Source organism: Ammospiza nelsoni, chromosome 13 (assembly GCF_027579445.1).
Source record: "Ammospiza nelsoni isolate bAmmNel1 chromosome 13, bAmmNel1.pri, whole genome shotgun sequence".
Taxonomy (NCBI): domain Eukaryota; kingdom Metazoa; phylum Chordata; class Aves; order Passeriformes; family Passerellidae; genus Ammospiza; species Ammospiza nelsoni.
The window spans coordinates 13,588,945-13,604,640 of NC_080645.1; the positions used below are offsets into that span (position 1 = coordinate 13,588,945).

General features: G+C 48.4%; 1 protein-coding gene across 1 annotated transcript in view; it reads left to right on the forward strand.

Moving 5' to 3' along the window:
- The window catches only part of NECAB2 (N-terminal EF-hand calcium binding protein 2), a 70,397-nt gene that overhangs the window by 39,551 nt on the left and 15,150 nt on the right, over positions 1 to 15,696 (forward strand). The window contains exons 4-5 of the mRNA XM_059481540.1: positions 12,834 to 12,859; positions 15,501 to 15,598. Of these exons, the coding sequence (XP_059337523.1) occupies positions 12,834 to 12,859; positions 15,501 to 15,598 (124 nt within the window). The remainder of the gene's footprint in view (positions 1 to 12,833; positions 12,860 to 15,500; positions 15,599 to 15,696) is intronic.

Below are 15,696 nucleotides of genomic sequence, written 5' to 3' on the forward strand. Positions count from 1 at the left end.
CCTCTGAGCTCTTGGGAAGCACTGGGATGTCAGACATGGCTGTTGACCAAACAAGTGCAGCCCTTGCAGGGGATTTTAAAAATTCCTTTTCTGCCTCATTCATTTTTCATAGCTGGAGAGGACAATCCTTTGGGGAGGGATCTGCTCACTGGAGCAGGACTGCTCAGATGAGCTGTACAGGTCCATTCACAAGGAGACAAGGACATGGCATCAGCATTCTGCTGCTCTGTCATTTGTTATCTCTTTGCTAGGCTTACAGCTACTCTTTTAATGGCTTTGTTCTCCTCCTCTCCCCGGCCTAAATGAGCTCTTCTCTCCAGTGGCAAACACTAGAAGAGGCTGGAGTGTGCATGTAATTAACAGCAGCTTCTCAGAAGCCTTTGCAGCTCCCCCAGGCTGTCCCTGCAGCCAGAGGATTGTGACAAATGGAGAACTGAGCTCTGCAGCCTGTGCTGCCCCTGGCAGTGCCACCTCCCATCCCTGGGGCTCTGACTGGGGCAGGCTGTGCTCCAGAGGGGTTTGAGGGGATGGAGGGGAGAACTGATGCTGAGCTGCATCCTTCTGAGGATCCTGCTCTGACCCCTCAGCTGCCCGGGGAGCACAGGGAGCTGTGTTATAAATCTCAGTAATTTGGGGTCACAGGGAGCTGTGTTATAGATCAGTAATTTGGGGTCACTTCAGGGTGCAGAGATTTTGCCCATGTGAGTGCTGCATTTTTTGCCACCCATCCAAAAGATCCAGTGAGAAGCAGTGATTGTGCTGGAGGGCACTGGCACCAAAGCAGCAGCTGTAAAACTCACCAAGACAGTACAGGGTGTGGTCAGGGTAGGTAGCAGCCTGCTCAGAGCTGGGGGACAGGTGCAGGGCCCCCCAGAATCAGGTAATGATCGTGATGAGCTCCTCTGCCTGCACTAATCAGTCCCACAGTGGAGCAGAGCGTGTCAGGCCCAGGAGCACTGTGCCAACACAGCTGTGCTGCCTCCAGCTCTGCAGCCAGCTCCAGCACTGGGAGGGACCCACAGTGCCAGGGAGGACAGGGAGGGAGCTTTGGACTGCCCCTGCTTTTACTGGCATGATCAGCTGTGGGGGCAGAAGCTCCCAAAATGGGTCTTACACTTTCCACAGACTGATTCTGGCTCTCTGAGTGCATCCACACCCAGAGGTGAGATGAGTTTCTCATCATCTCCCTTCCAGCACAGCCCTGCTCCAGACCTGCACACCTTCAGTCCCTCCTGCTGTCCTGCTGCTCCAGCCCTTATTTCCCTCTGGTGGACAAGGTCTGTTGTCCCTGCTCTGTTTGGCTGCCACTGTCCCTCCAGCCACTATGGGAGGTGCTTTCCATCCCACCACCCACCCCAGGTCCTTTGGTCCTTTGCTGTGAGACATCTCCCTCTGAGAAAATCCATTTTTTAGATTGTGCAGGGAGACTTCAGGAGCACTGCTCTGCTCTCCGTGCTTTTCTCTGGGTTTCTGCAGCCCAGTCCTCCCAAATTTGAACAGAAAATGCTTCTACTTCTTGAGCAAGAACAATGATGATTGTGATTATTTTTTTCCTGGCTTTTTTTTTCTCCCCCTTCCCTAATCTTGGCTATTTGCATTGCAAACCTGATTCGATGGAATGCTGTGTTTGTCTGAAGCCTGCTCTACAGAGATGCCTGTGCCCATTGAAACCAGCTTCATTTCTGAATATGGAATGTTCTCAATTAACTCCCTGGGAAACAAACTATGGCTGGTTTAATCAGCCAAGATTTTGATTAACTGATTCAAGAGATAGTTCTTGTCTCTTCTGAAAGGGACAAAATGATTGCACAAAAATTACATGTCTTGCTCTAATTTCTGGCTCTCAAGAGCATGGGCACTTGGTGGACTTTGTTTATGTGGAAGATGTTTTTGAGTTCTAGCTTATTCTTCTCTAAACATGTCATTTAAACTATACAGTGCTCTATTTTTCATGTAAGTGAAGAAATGCTTGGTGCCAAGGCTGGTGCTCAGCATCTGTGTGCCGATGGAGACACAGAACATCTCAGGCTCACCAAAGAAAAGGGGCTTTAAAAACAAATCACCCAGTGGGAAGGTCACTGCAAGAAGCACAAAGCTGAAAAACTGCACAGAAACTTGTCTGAGCTAACATTTGAGGCCATTTTTCTATTTCTAATCCAATTTCCCAGGTGTTTTCCCTGCCAGTCCCTGGGGAGAGGCTGTCTTGTGCTGAGGCAGATTGGCTCTGGGAGCAGCAGGCTGGTGCTTACTGCAGAGGGAGAGGGCTGGCAGGGTTTATCTGTGCAAATGGAGTGAGGAACTGTCACACCAGGGACCTTTCTAGCTGGGAAAGGAGCTCAGCACCTTATTTTGTGGATTGTGCAGGGCCATTCTGCATCACTGGTTTTCCATTCTAGGGAATGGAAAGACACCAAGGTCTTGCATTAAAACCATAAAAGTGACCAAGATGTTAATTCTAACCAGCCACTTGTGTTTGAGTCATGTCTGGGGCATTCAAGGAGATTGTAGACTTTGCTTGCAGCTCCAATTGTGCAAATTTATTGGGGTTTTTCTGGGTAAATGTGCTTAGGGCACCAGCATCCAGCAGCAGATGTGTCCAGCTGCTCTTTGGTGGGCAGAGCAAGCTGTCTGCTTGGGACTGGATTTGGGAGGAGGTTTTTTAGATAATTTTTCAACGGCAGAAGATAAGCATTTATGAGAAACAAAGGCATTGGGGAAAATACAGCAAGAGGGTCCAGGGATTTCTTGCTTTACTATTCTTTTACTTGTTCCCTGCCAGTTGTGTGTTACATATCCAAACCTGCACATTTGCTGCTCTAATTTCTTCCTCTCCTCCATACAACTTTGGTAATAAACAAGATACCTACAAAATCTAAAAGGAGGAGAAGGCTGATTTAATTTTACCTCATGCTGTCAATATCTTGTTATTTCCTTCTGGCAATTAGCAACCCATTCAGCTGAGTTCTGAACAATCCCTCTCTCCTTTGCAGTCCAATATTACAGAGATTACAAGTAGAAATTGGATTAGCCCAGGCTTTCTTATCAAGTGGAAATAGGCAAAATGTTAAATATTCAGTGATCAAAAAAAAGGCCATTTCTGACTGTTTCATACTGTTGACAGTTTGTACAGAAAAACATAAGAGATCTTTTTCCTCCATAAAGAATATTCATTTGGTTTAGTGGTCTGCTTTCAAAACCGAGCTGAAAGAAATAATGAGAGCTTAAAGACACGGATATTTTACTTCTTTTGCTGTAAGGGAGAGGGCCAGCAAGTGGAGGGCAGTGTGTGAAAGAGCAGCTGGGGTGTAGCCGTGCTGCAAGCCGGAGGTGTTTGTGCCATTACCGTGTCCCCGAGATGTCACAGCGCCCTTGGCTCGGCTGCCGGCTTGGGCAGGACGGGGGCACAGGGGGCGAGGGGGTCACTCGGGCTGCTGGAAATGGTTCTTGGGGTAACTCAGGGGCTTGGAACCTCTCCGAACCCGGCAGCGATTTCCATCCCGTGTTGCGATCCCTCTCAGCCTTTCCGCCACTGTAACCGGCTCACCCCGCGCTCTCTGCCCATCTCTGCTGTCCCTGCTCGGGGGGGTGACACAGTCCAGTGTCCCCAGGGCCCTGCGGTGGCTTTTGGGGGTGGCCCGAGCCCCCAGCCCCCCGGCAGCCCCGCAAAGGGCCCGGGAGGAGCCGCAGGGCCCGGCCGCGGACGGGCAGGATCGGTGCGGCGGATCGCACCGGGGATCGCACCGGGGAGCGCTGCCGGGGATCGCTCCCGGTGATCCCTCCTGGTGATCCCTATCGGGGATTGCTCCTGATGATCGCAGCCGGGGATGGCTCCCGGTGATCACTATCGAGGATCGCTCCCGGGGATCACTATGGGGATCGCTCCCGGTGATCACTATCGGGGATCGCTGCCGGGGATCACTATCGGGGATCGCTGCCGGGGATCACTATCGGGGATCGCTCCCGTGGATCACTATGGGGAGCGCTGCCGGGGATCACTATCGGGGATCGCTCCCGTGGATCACTATGGGGATCGCTCCCGGGGATCACTATGGGGAGCGCTGCCGGGGATCACTATCGGGGATCGCTCCCGGGGATCACTATCGGGGATCGCTCCCGGGGATCACTATGGGGATCGCTCCCGGGGATCACTATCGGGGATCGCTCCCGGGGATCACTATGGGGGATCGCTCCCGGGGATCACTATGGGGAGCGCTGCCGGGGATCACTATCGGGGATCGCTCCTGATGATCGCACCGGGGAGCGCTGCCGGGGATCACTATCGGGGATCGCTCCTGATGATCGCACCGGGGAGCGCTGCCGGGGATCGCTCCCGGTGATCCCTCCTGGTGACCGCTCCCGGTGATCGCTGCCGGGGATCGCTCCTGGGGATCACTCGAGGTGACCGCTCCCCGGGATTCCTCCCTGAGATCGTTCCCGGGGATCCCTCCCGGTGACCGCTCCCTGAGATCGCTCCCGGGCGCGGGGCCGCCGCCGCCCCGCCTGCGCTCTGACCGAGCTCGGACACGCTTGTTCTGTCCTTTGGCCGGCCAGGTGGAAAAGGCGCTCCCCGGGTGGCGGTGCAGGGGGTGGGAGCCCTTCCGGACAAATTTGTGTTTCTGTGGGTTTTAAAGCACTTTCCTGAGCGCTCCGCTCAGAAACATTGCACCACACAGGAACCCCGCGTCACGATTTTTGTGAATGAGCATCACAGGCTGAAACCGTTCTTTTCCTTCCTGTTATTTATTTTATATTTTTCTGCCGATAGGGAATCCATTTCGCACAAACTCTAAATAGTTACAGCAGCTATCCCTGTGACAGAGTTTACATTCACAGCAGTCCAAGCGCACCGCGAACAGCTGGCATCTAAAAACTCTGTCTGAGGCTGACAGCAAAATGGATGTGCCGCTAAGTGCTGTATTTACTGCTCCTGAAAGGCCTTGGGGAGATGAAGAGCGGGGTTTACAAGCAGGCTGTGCTGCTGAAAACACTGCATGGGACCAAAATGTCAGAATTAAATAATCAGCTATCTCAATGCAGCATCATGATAACTTCACAGAAAACCATGCTGTGTTTCCAAAGTGGGGACCCTGAGAGCAAAGAAGTTGCCTGTGCTGCCTCTGTGCTGCCCATGAGGTGTCCAGCCCATCCCTCCAAGGACTACAGTCCCAGTTTTGACAGGCCCTGCCGGGTGATGAATAGAATCAACACAGTAATCATCAATTTAATACATTTGGAAGTGCCGTCCCTCCTAGCAGCTAGGTTACTTGTAGGCTGTAATTAAACCTGCCTTCTCTTTCCTTTGATGCACTTGTGGGCAGAGTGATATTTTTCAAGAAAAAGTCATCCATTAAAAATAAAAAAGGAGGGTTTTGATGTAATTTATTAGGAATTTGGCACATGCAGAGACTTGAAAATGTTTCATACTGTACTAAATGTCTGTTTTACTTAAGGTGGTGACTATGCTTAGAAACTGTTGGATTAAGATTAGTAAATCAGTGTGCTGTGTTGATATGTTTTTCAGGATATTAACCGTGCTGTTAGCAGGAGAATTTTTTGTGTTATCATCTTGTTCAGAGTTTTTGTGAGCTTTTCAAGAGATTCTTCTTTTGTGAGTGAGTGGTTAGAGGTTCTGGCCATCTGTGACAATAAACCATGAAATGGTTTTACAAGGTACAAGGAATGATCCAAGGGGACATTGCCAAGGCTGGAGAGGGGCTGGGAACACAAGCTCTATGAGGAATGTTTGAAGGAGCTGGGGTTGTTTAGCCTGGAGAGGAGGAGGCTCAGAGGTGCCCTTAGTGCTCTCTACACCTTCCTGAAGGGAGGCTGCAGACAGGTGGGGTTGGTCTCCGGCAGAACCAGAGGACACAGTCTCAAGCTACATCAGGAAAGGTGTAGGTTGGATATTAGGAAAAGATTTTTCACCAAAAGAATAATAAAGCACTGGAATGCTCTTCCCAGGGAGGTGGTAGAATCACCATCTCTGGATGTGTTCAAAAAAAGGCTGGACATGGCACTTGGTGCTGTAGTCTAGGTGAGGTGTTGGGGCATAGGCTGGACTCGACCTTAGAGGTCTCTTCCAACCTCATTATTCTGGGATTCTGTGATTCTGTGGGATTCTGGGATTTTGTGCCTTAATCACCCAAAATTGTCTTCCTTGTGCAGAAACAGCTCCACCAATCTTTGCTCTCAACACACAGATCCTGGCTGGCCCCAGCTGGGTGTGGAAGGGGGAAACCCCTCCCTTGCCCACAGGGGAGCTGCAGAGGGTGCCCAGCCATGGGTAGGGAGGTGCAGGGCTTTACTGTGTGCGTGAGTGTGAGTAGTGTGCAAGGGTGTGAGTAGTGTGCAAGGGTGTGAGTGTGCAGCTTCACAGGGTCTCGTTGTGCAGGCAGGGAGCAGCCTTGAACAGGATGAATAAAGGAGTGTGTTTTATCCTGAGCCTACCAGATTTACTGTGCTTGTTTGCAGAGAAGGTCAGCTGAGTTTACCTTGAAAAATCAGTGTTTTCCAGATTAGTGGCTTTTAATGAGGGCTCTGCTGCCCTGGTGCTCCAGAGGGAAGCACACAGAGCAGAGCTCACAGCTCTGGGCGCCAGCATTGCCAGTGAACGTGGGTGTGTGCTTTGGAAACTGGATCTGGGCAGCAGCTCAGCTAATGAGAACTCAGATGGCTTAAAAAGGCAAGGGGCTGCAGAGAAAACTGTGTGAAAATGTTTCAGTTAAAGAATATGAAATACTGAAACATGGCTGTGCAGGGGCCTGCGTGCAGGTGTGCAGTGCAGCCCCAGGGCTGCTCACCTTCCATCCTGCTGAGCAGAGCCACACCTGCCACAGGGTGTGAAAGAGGCAAAACTGCCCCATCTTGGTCATCATCTGCCTAAATGCCAAGGAAAGGAGCGCAAGGAGCAGGAAGAAGCCAAACCCCAGGTTAGGTGAGCAGAGCACCCTTGGGGGACACTGGACTTCAGCCCAGCTGGTGAGTGAAAATCCTGCTGATAGCAAGGGCAAGTAGGAGGAGAGAGATCATCTCTCAAAGTACACAGAATGTGTTATAAACCCCAACCCTGCACCACAGGTGATGAGACTGTAAAACAAAATTAATATTGAAAAACTTCATACAAAATCCTCCTTTTGTTTCTTTCCATTTCTGGGCAATTCTTTGCCCCTATTTTTTCCCCTCTATGTTACCAGGGCTTTGGAGAAAATCATGTTTGGTTGCTGGGCTTTCAGAGGCCTTACTGTGCTCTCCAGGTGCTCAGTGATGGAGCACATGCCAAGGGAAGGATAAAGTTATTAGTTTTGCTTAGGAGAAGGCAGCATTTTCCTCCCCTTCAGGAGCCCCCATGGAGCTCTCTCCACGGGTGTTTTAATCTAAATCATCGTGCTGCAGTGCTGGATGTGTCCCTGTTAGGTGCTGATCCATGTGCACTCTGCAAAACCTTTCCTCTTTCATATAATTCGGATTTTGGGAGAAACCTCTGTCTGGGGGAATGATGAACCCTGTGCCAGCTCATTCCTCATGGCTCCCCATTTGTGGTGCTCTCTGCCCCACTGGGAAAAGCAAATTCCTGCTGGGTTATTCCAGGCTCAATGTCTTTATTGTTGCACTGGATAGGAAGCAGAGCAATTGTGCCCGCACCAGTGTGTGGTGCACCACCTTAGAATTATTCCTGTGAAGCACTCCACAGATTTATGTCATGCAAGAAACATTTGCAGCAGATGAAGACCATCCCTAAAGTAAAGCCAGGTGGGCACAGAACCCTGATTGCCAGCGTGCCACAGCTAAAGAAATGAAGCCCAAACCTGATTTACGTTCTGAACCCTTCTCTGCCTGTGTCATTTGAAGCTGCAGGTGGCTGGATGTCCCTCTGGTTCTGGACAGCTTTGGCATATGGTTTCTGCTGTTCCTTTGCATGTGGCACACCACATTTTGAAGGTCCTTTCATAAGTAATACCATAAAAGTGGTTTGGGTTTTTTTCTTCAGCAATCAGGTGGGTATAAGGAAGGTATTTGGATAGGCCTTAGGAAGGATTTACCAGGATTCACCAGGAGATAAAATGATGGGCATGGAAAGTTATTTAATTCTTTAGAATTATTCAGCTCCTGACTGGCATCCAGTATTTCTCTTGCTCTGCCTGGAATAATTTCTCTCACTCTGGGGTTTGTGTAAAACATGTTTCATTGAGCTCAGAAAGTAATGATCAGAAGTGACCATCTGTGACCCCTTAGTAGGCATCTGGATGCATATTTTCCACTTCTGAGGTGTTGAGATAACACAGAGCTGCTGCTGATGGGGCTGGAAGCCTTATCGTCAGATATAATAATACATTCCAGCTGCACTTGTTGTTTTTTAGTCTTTCCTAAATGAAAATGAGTTCTGCAGGTGGTTAATGCTAGAGGATAATTTGTTTCCGTTCTCGTTTGAAGCCTTGTAGCAAACCCAAAGCTGTGAATAAAAGATGGAAATAAAAGTAGAACGTGATTTCAGGAAAAAAGCCCTTCCATTTTCTGTGCTGGTGAAGTGACTAAGTCGTGTGGCTGCTGATGCAAACCTTTCATCTGCCCAAGGAAAAGGGTTATTATCTTCAGCTGAAGCTGATGGGACACTGAGCAGCACATCCAGGCAGATATTTGCATGAGAAACGTGAGGATGAGACTTTGATGTATTTGCAACTTCTGAATCCCCGTTAAGTTTCTGATTGTACTGCCCTTTGGGAGTGCCTGGGACACCTTTCCTGTGGCTGAGCTGAAACCCAGGAAGGAAATTTCATGCTCCTCTCCTCCACATTATCTCTTTCATTCTGAGATAACTTTTCCTCTCCTCTCTTCAGCTGAAGTCTGGAAAAATATGTTAAGGAGAGCAAGTCAGAGGCCATCAGCCTTGCCTGAGGGAGGCAGGGAGATGCTGGGAGGGAGAGAGGCTGGATTGCAGAGTCCTGGCTGGGTTTGCTGCAAGGAACCTCTGCAGGTCACAGCACTGGACCAGGGCATCCCTGACTCTGCCATGGGCTGTTCTCTGGGTGCTCCCTCCTGTGCTGGCTGTTAACACCTAATGCAAATCATCATCACAGGGAATCTCCAGAAACAGTATTTTTTGCTGGTGGAAAACATTGAGTTGCTCTAAGAAAACGTTAGGTTGATCTGGAGGTTCTGAGCCAAGAGCAGGAGGCTGCATGGTTCCATCACACACACAGAGGTCTGGCTGCTGGGATGCTCAGCCTGCTGCCACAATCCCTGGGCTCTTGGACACCCTGATGCAACAGCTCCTCTGTCTGATGGTGCCTTCTTCCTGGGATGAAGTCCCAAGGATGGCAGCATGCTCCAAGCAAGGCATTCACAGAAATAGAGAAGCCTATGAACTGATGGAGAAGCAGCAGGGTCAGTGCAGGACAGCTCTGATAAAAGCCCTGTCCATGGACAATCCCCACTCAGGGACATGGCAAGAGAGATGTGACTTCCCAGGGAGCCTCATTAGCTCAGGAGCTCATCAAAACACAGTTTAATCCTGGGTGGAGCTTTTTGGGGAGAAATGTTTTTCTTTCTGGAGCATGCAGGAGGCACAGCCATTTCTCTGGGCAGCCTCTTGCTGCACAAGTCATGCATCAGTAATTAATGGACAAGTTAATTAAGCCCACTGAGGGGATGCTCTCACAGCATGGTCATTGCTCTTTAAACTCCTCCTTTGCTCTTTGAACTCCCACACACACAGGAGGAGAATCACACTTAGAGGTCTTTTCCTTTTCTTTGAAACAGTTGGATGTGAACCAGGAAAGAAAACAATTTCCCTATTGCCAATTGTTTATCTGGTCAAATGACCCCAGTGTCTTTAAAAAGGGGGGAATGGTGGTAATAAATTGTCCTTTTTTGTGGCCACAGCAGTTCATGGCTTGGGCTCTGCCTTTCCAGAAGCTGATCTGAGTTGAAGTCTGAGCTCTTGTGTTGGTCTCCTACTCCTGTTGGAGCAATCATGTGCCAAATGCACATGGAGGATCTCCAAAGTGCATCTTTGCCTTGGAAAGTCACCTCAGAGGGTGCACACAGCAAGGCTGGGGATGCAGGGTTGTGCTGCTCCATGCTGCAGCCTCATTGGTTGGAAAACAGAGAAAAGGCCTGGATTTTCAAAAATACTTCGATTTTCTTCATTTTTTTTTTCTCCTTTGGAAGAAAGACTTTTGTTTTGGAACAAGATCAGATATATGTGGGCTCTACTATGCAGAAAAAATTGTATGACACAAAATCTTTAATTATTCCTTCATTTCTACTTAAACTTCATTACACTCTGCTTAGTTAGCTGGGTTATGGCTTAAATAAGCTCTTGAATTAGTCATATTAAGGTAATAAAAATTGAAAGCTAATTCACAGCCAAGTGTTCTGGTACTTGAAAGACTTTTTAAATTATTTTCCTGAAAACACGAGAACAACTTGTCACGATTTTTCTTTTCAGCTTATTGTTGTGTACAGGAGTGTTAAATATTTGGCATCTTTAAAAAAAAATTTGGTAACTAATGCTTACGTAAATGTTTTTCTTCTGAAGGGATTTGTGATACCTGATTGCTCCAAAAATGTGCTCTGAAGGGAAGCTCTGGGATGGAAGCTTAGGAATGACAAGGGAGCTCATCAGGAGCTGCCAGCCTGAGCCCCAGATCCCCTGAATATTTGCAGAATATAAATCCCTACTGGCATAACCCAGGTGGGGCTTATTTAGTACAGTATGAAACCACCAGATGAGCCTGTAAATTGTTTTGTGGCTTGAGTTTTGCTGTGCAGCTCCCAAGCTGGGCCAGAGCCCCCCTGTAAGAGCAGTGGGGACGTGGCTCTGTGTCAGCAATGTTCCCAGCAGGCAGACTCCTGGGGATGGAAACAGCCTGCTCAAGTACCCATTGATTTCTCCTTACAGTTTTTCATCTGAACATTATCATATTTTTTATTAAGTCAGCTTTTGACTTCAGTAATTTCTTTCATTAGCCTTATTCTGAAGGCAAGATGGCTTAAAATTAAAAGCAACTTCTCAGCTGCATTAACATTCAAGCACAATTAAGTTAAATCATACAATGGCAAGATGTGAGGAAATAAAAGACCAATTACCAATTTTGGCAGCAGCAGATCAATTATTACAATGCAGAATCACATGGAATACAATAACAGATTTTTTTTTTTCTCAGTAACATGCCCTAGCTGCAAACCTACAACCACGTCAGTAGGTGTTTATAAACAATAACTGTCTTCTGGAAAATATTATTGAAACACTTTGTGGGTGATGCTGCTGTCAAAACTACTTTTCACGTGTCTGCAAGCAACATTTGACTTCCCAGGCTGTGTGCTGGAGAGAGCTTTGGGGAACAACCAGCCAGGGTTGTGTCAGGGCTGGAAATGCATCTGCTGGGGCTCACCTGAGCTCCTCCACTGCTGCACTGCTGCAGCTCCGTGTTGGGAATCACCTGCTGCCAAGTGCTGGGCAGTGCCAGAGCCCCTGCGGTAAGGAGTGGCTCTGGATCTGTGGGTTCAGCAGATCTGCCCGTGAGAACACCAGGGAAGCTGAGCCCACAGCTCGCCAGGGGCCTTTGTAGGACTCAGGGAAGTAATTCCAGGGTTTCAGGAAGATCAATCTCCAAGAGGTGAAGATAAATTAGGGCAGGAGCTCGTTTTGCAGAGAGGGGCAGCTGCAGCCTGTGCCACCAGCCCTGCAGGAGTGTCCTGACCACGAGGGGCCGAGACAAGAGGTGACATCTTCTCACCATGGCTGGCAGCACTTCCCAAAGAGGCTGTGCTTCAGCACCACCACCTCCTTTTCCAGCAGGAAACAGGGATTGGCCCAGGCAGCACCTCCTGGGCTCCAGGCATTTGTGCTTGCCTTGATCTGGGTGTCAGGGCAGGGCTGCAGGAGGGTGCTGGCAGGGAAAGCCCTGATCCACTTATGCTGGCAGGTTAGACAGAGCAGGGATGAGTTTAGGTAAAGAAATAACTTCCCAGGATATAAATGGATGGATAAGATATAATTCTATTAAGGGGTCGTTCCAGTCCTTGAATGGCACTAATGATTGTGTGGGAATAGGAGGCACAAAGAGATTAGCAGCAATCTTCATTTCCCAAGCAGCTTGTCTGTTGAGATGTTGTTATGTAAACGAAGTGTTCCTGTGTTAAGGAGTAATTGTGCCATCTTGTCTGGAGGCAGTCCCAGGAAAGAGCTGCTTCACGGGGGCAGAATTAGGAGAATTGGTCCATTGAGAAAAGCATATTTTGCGAATTTTTATTCTGAGTAAATGGGAACAACCACATTCCTGTGTGAGTGTCTCACCGAGGTATTGCCAGGCTGGATGTTTGTAAGGAAGTCAGAGGAGCTGGTGTGCCAGGTGTGCTGGGTCCCCCCTGGGCAAAGGCCCCTCCTCAGGGGGGATGTCCAAGTACCCATTTCCCTCTCAGGGAACATCCAGAATAACTTGTGAACCTGTTCCAGCTGCACAGATGCTGAAGATGCCCTGAGTGAACCAACCCTGCTCTTCTGCACAGGCTGTCCCCACCGGTGGCTGGGAGTGCTGAAGGGGTGGGTGATTGGAATTAAGCCTGTGGGAATTCTAATTGCAGCCTTCATCTGTCCTTGTCATTAAAGTTGTCTTTCTTTTCTCTTTTCCTTTTCTCTTTTTTCTTTTCTTTTCTTTTCTTTTCTTTTCTTTTCTTTTCTTTTCTTTTCTTTTCTTTTCTTTTCTTTTCTTTTCTTTTCTTTTCTTTTCTTTTCTTTTCTTTTCTTTTCTTTTCTTTTCTTTTCTTTTCTTTTTTCTTTTCTTTCTCTCTTTCTTCCTGCTTCCTCCCTGCCTCGCGGTCCCCTCTTGCAGCAATGTGGACACCAAGGAGCTGTGTGGTGAGTGCAGTCCCTCCTTTGGGCAGCAGCAATCATTGTGTGCATGGGGGCCCTCAAAGCTTGCATGAAATCCAGTGGAGATTGCAGTGCTGTGGAGCTGGGGATCTCAGCCCTGCTGCTGCTGCTCTGCTCCTTGTTCCAAAGGAAAATTGGCTGAAATTTTCATTTCTGTGCAACACAAATGGGGTCAGAGCTAAGCGAGGCACATGGACCCTGTTCAATAACAAGTTGGAGTTTAATTTCTGGAGGTGTTGTGGCTTCCAGCTTCACTCTAAAGTTCAATAATCCATCTCCCTCTGCAAGACCTGTAACATGTTTCTCCCCAGGCCAGCCTTCCTGTTTCCCTGCAGGCTGCCTGAGGGGCGCACTACCTCTGCTGTACCTCCCACAGCTTGCCAAAATTAAAGGCTGAACAGAAAATCTATGATAATATTTTGTCCCACACCTTGACCAGAAAGGGAGTGTTTCCTGCTGGGATTTCTGAAGGGCTTTGCTTCATTAGGAAGTGACTCAAACTGCTCCCTCAGGTGGATTTTTCTGTGGATGCTTGATATTGGGAAGTGTTTCCTGCACCCCAGCTTTTCGGGAGGAGATGGGAAGAGAGATGTGGGGCCTTGCAGAGAGCTCATCCATCTCTTCTCCTCTCCTCCTGTGCCAGGATACAGAACATATGAAGCCACCTCAGCAGATTTTCAACATTTACCTTCACCTCCTTGCAGCTAATTCCAGCCTTTGGAAGCCTGGCTGGGTTGTGCAGACAGAGATGGGGTTACTGGGTGCCTGTGCCAGCACCAGGCAGTTACTCCTTATTCCTGATACCTTAAAGACTTCTCTGTCCATGAGTGTGCCTGCACCAGGACATTGTCCAGGGTTTCTCTCCTCCTGGTGCACTCAACCCCTGCCCACACCCTTTTGAGCATCCCAGCTGGCAGCAAAAGCAGTAACATTTCCCCTTTCCACTGGTTAGTCTTGCTTGTCCTTGCTTTGGTAAGCAAGAAACAAAGACTTCTACAAAATCTTTTTGGTTTGGTGAGGATATGAAGGGCTTATCCCATCCCCTCCATTCCTATTGCAGTGGGTCTCCCTGCCAGCTGACCCAAGAAATCAGCTCTGGGGTAACAATGGCATTGTTTAACCCCTCACAGCTTTCTCCATCCCTCTGATAAAATCAGGAAATTACATGGCTGTCACCCAGTGTGATCCCATCTCACTGCCTCTCCCAGGGGTGAAGCTGCCAGGAGAGAAGGGAGATAAACCCATCACCTCCTGGGAAAGCTAGGGGAAGCCAGAGAAAGGATCCATCAGCACAAGCTCCTGCCTAGATCTGTTATCTGCTGAATACCTGCCCTTGCCTGTGATTTATTTGCTTGCTTCTGCTCTAAGTGTTAAACATAAACCCTCAGTTTGTCTAAATGGGAGCTGTGGTGTCTCTCTTGAAATGGGTTGTGTGTTATAAAATGTTGAGAGCATCTTAGAAGTTATTTCTTGAGCCCTGCAGGTTCACATGAATAAATAATGCTAAAGCAGCAGAGCTGAATGCTTTGTTAAAGTCAGCTCTGTTCTCCTCCCATGTGCTCCTTGGTCAGTCTCAAGGGCTGTGCCACAGCAGCTCATCTCTCCTGAAATGGATGGCTCCAGATTTTTATTTCAGGACTTAGAAAAAGTCTTTACCTATCAGATCTGCTCATTTTTTCTTTCCCAAGTAGGAAGGGAAAACCAAACAAGCCCACTGCAATGAGAGTGAGCTGTTTACTTATCGTGGAACAGCTGCTGTCAGTCATGCTGTGACATTCCGGTTCTGCCAAAAGCTGCTTCCCTTTGGATATGTTCTCAGACTGTAAATAGCTATAGGCACTTCTAATTAAGCCAAGAAAACCTAATTAGTGGGATTGTTTCCTGAAGTTTATGTCTTGCTGCACTTCACAGAGATGTCACCTCAGTGTGAAACTCCCTGTCCTAGGCTGAGAGCAGCACTGGTGGCTTTTAAGGAACAGCTTTTGGCTGTCCTCTGTGTCAGTCACCAGAAAAGGGAAAGGACAAGGATGGCACAGAGAATGTGTGGCTCATTCCATGGAGAACACGTGATTTTGGGCCCCGCTTGCAGCTCTCTTCTCTTCCTTTCAAAACATATTTCACTCTCAAAAGCTTGTTTAACCTGTGATTGTGGGCTGAGGTGTAAATGTGACAGGAGTGTAGGGAAAGATGTAAGGCCAGTCTCAGCTCATACAAACTGGGGTGGATTTGAAGGTATTTGGATGCTTTGAGTGGCAAAGAATGGAAAGGGAATGGAAAGGGAATTTCTTTTGAGACCCCTTCCTCCATGCCAGCAGTAGGAGGGAGAGAGACCATAAACAATCAAATGCAGAAGTAGGCATAGAAATAAAGAACCTGAGGAGTTATTTTCAGTGGGAGCTACTGGGCCTTACATTTCCTTTTTGCAATGGCCCCAAACTTCATGGGAATCACACCACTTCCCATCCCTGCAGGACAAATTGTGACTTTGGCTAAGGACACAGAATATAAAAATACCCCTGGAGCCATCCTGTCAGGTTAATGTTACCCCCAGTAATAGATCTTGCTGTGCCAAGTAGCCTCAAGTTACATTAACGTGTTCCCATCATGCTTCTCTTGGTTTTCCCAGACTATTTTGCTGACCATATGGGAGACTATGAGGATGTTTTGGCCTCCCTGGAGATGCTGAACCTCTCCATCCTGAAGGCCATGGACTACACCAAACGGGTGAGTGCTCCTTCCTGCACCTCACCTTTCTGAGGCTCAGGGTGAGTGGTGTAAAATTTGCATTAACAGAGCACATAAATGTGAAAGGTCCTCATCCT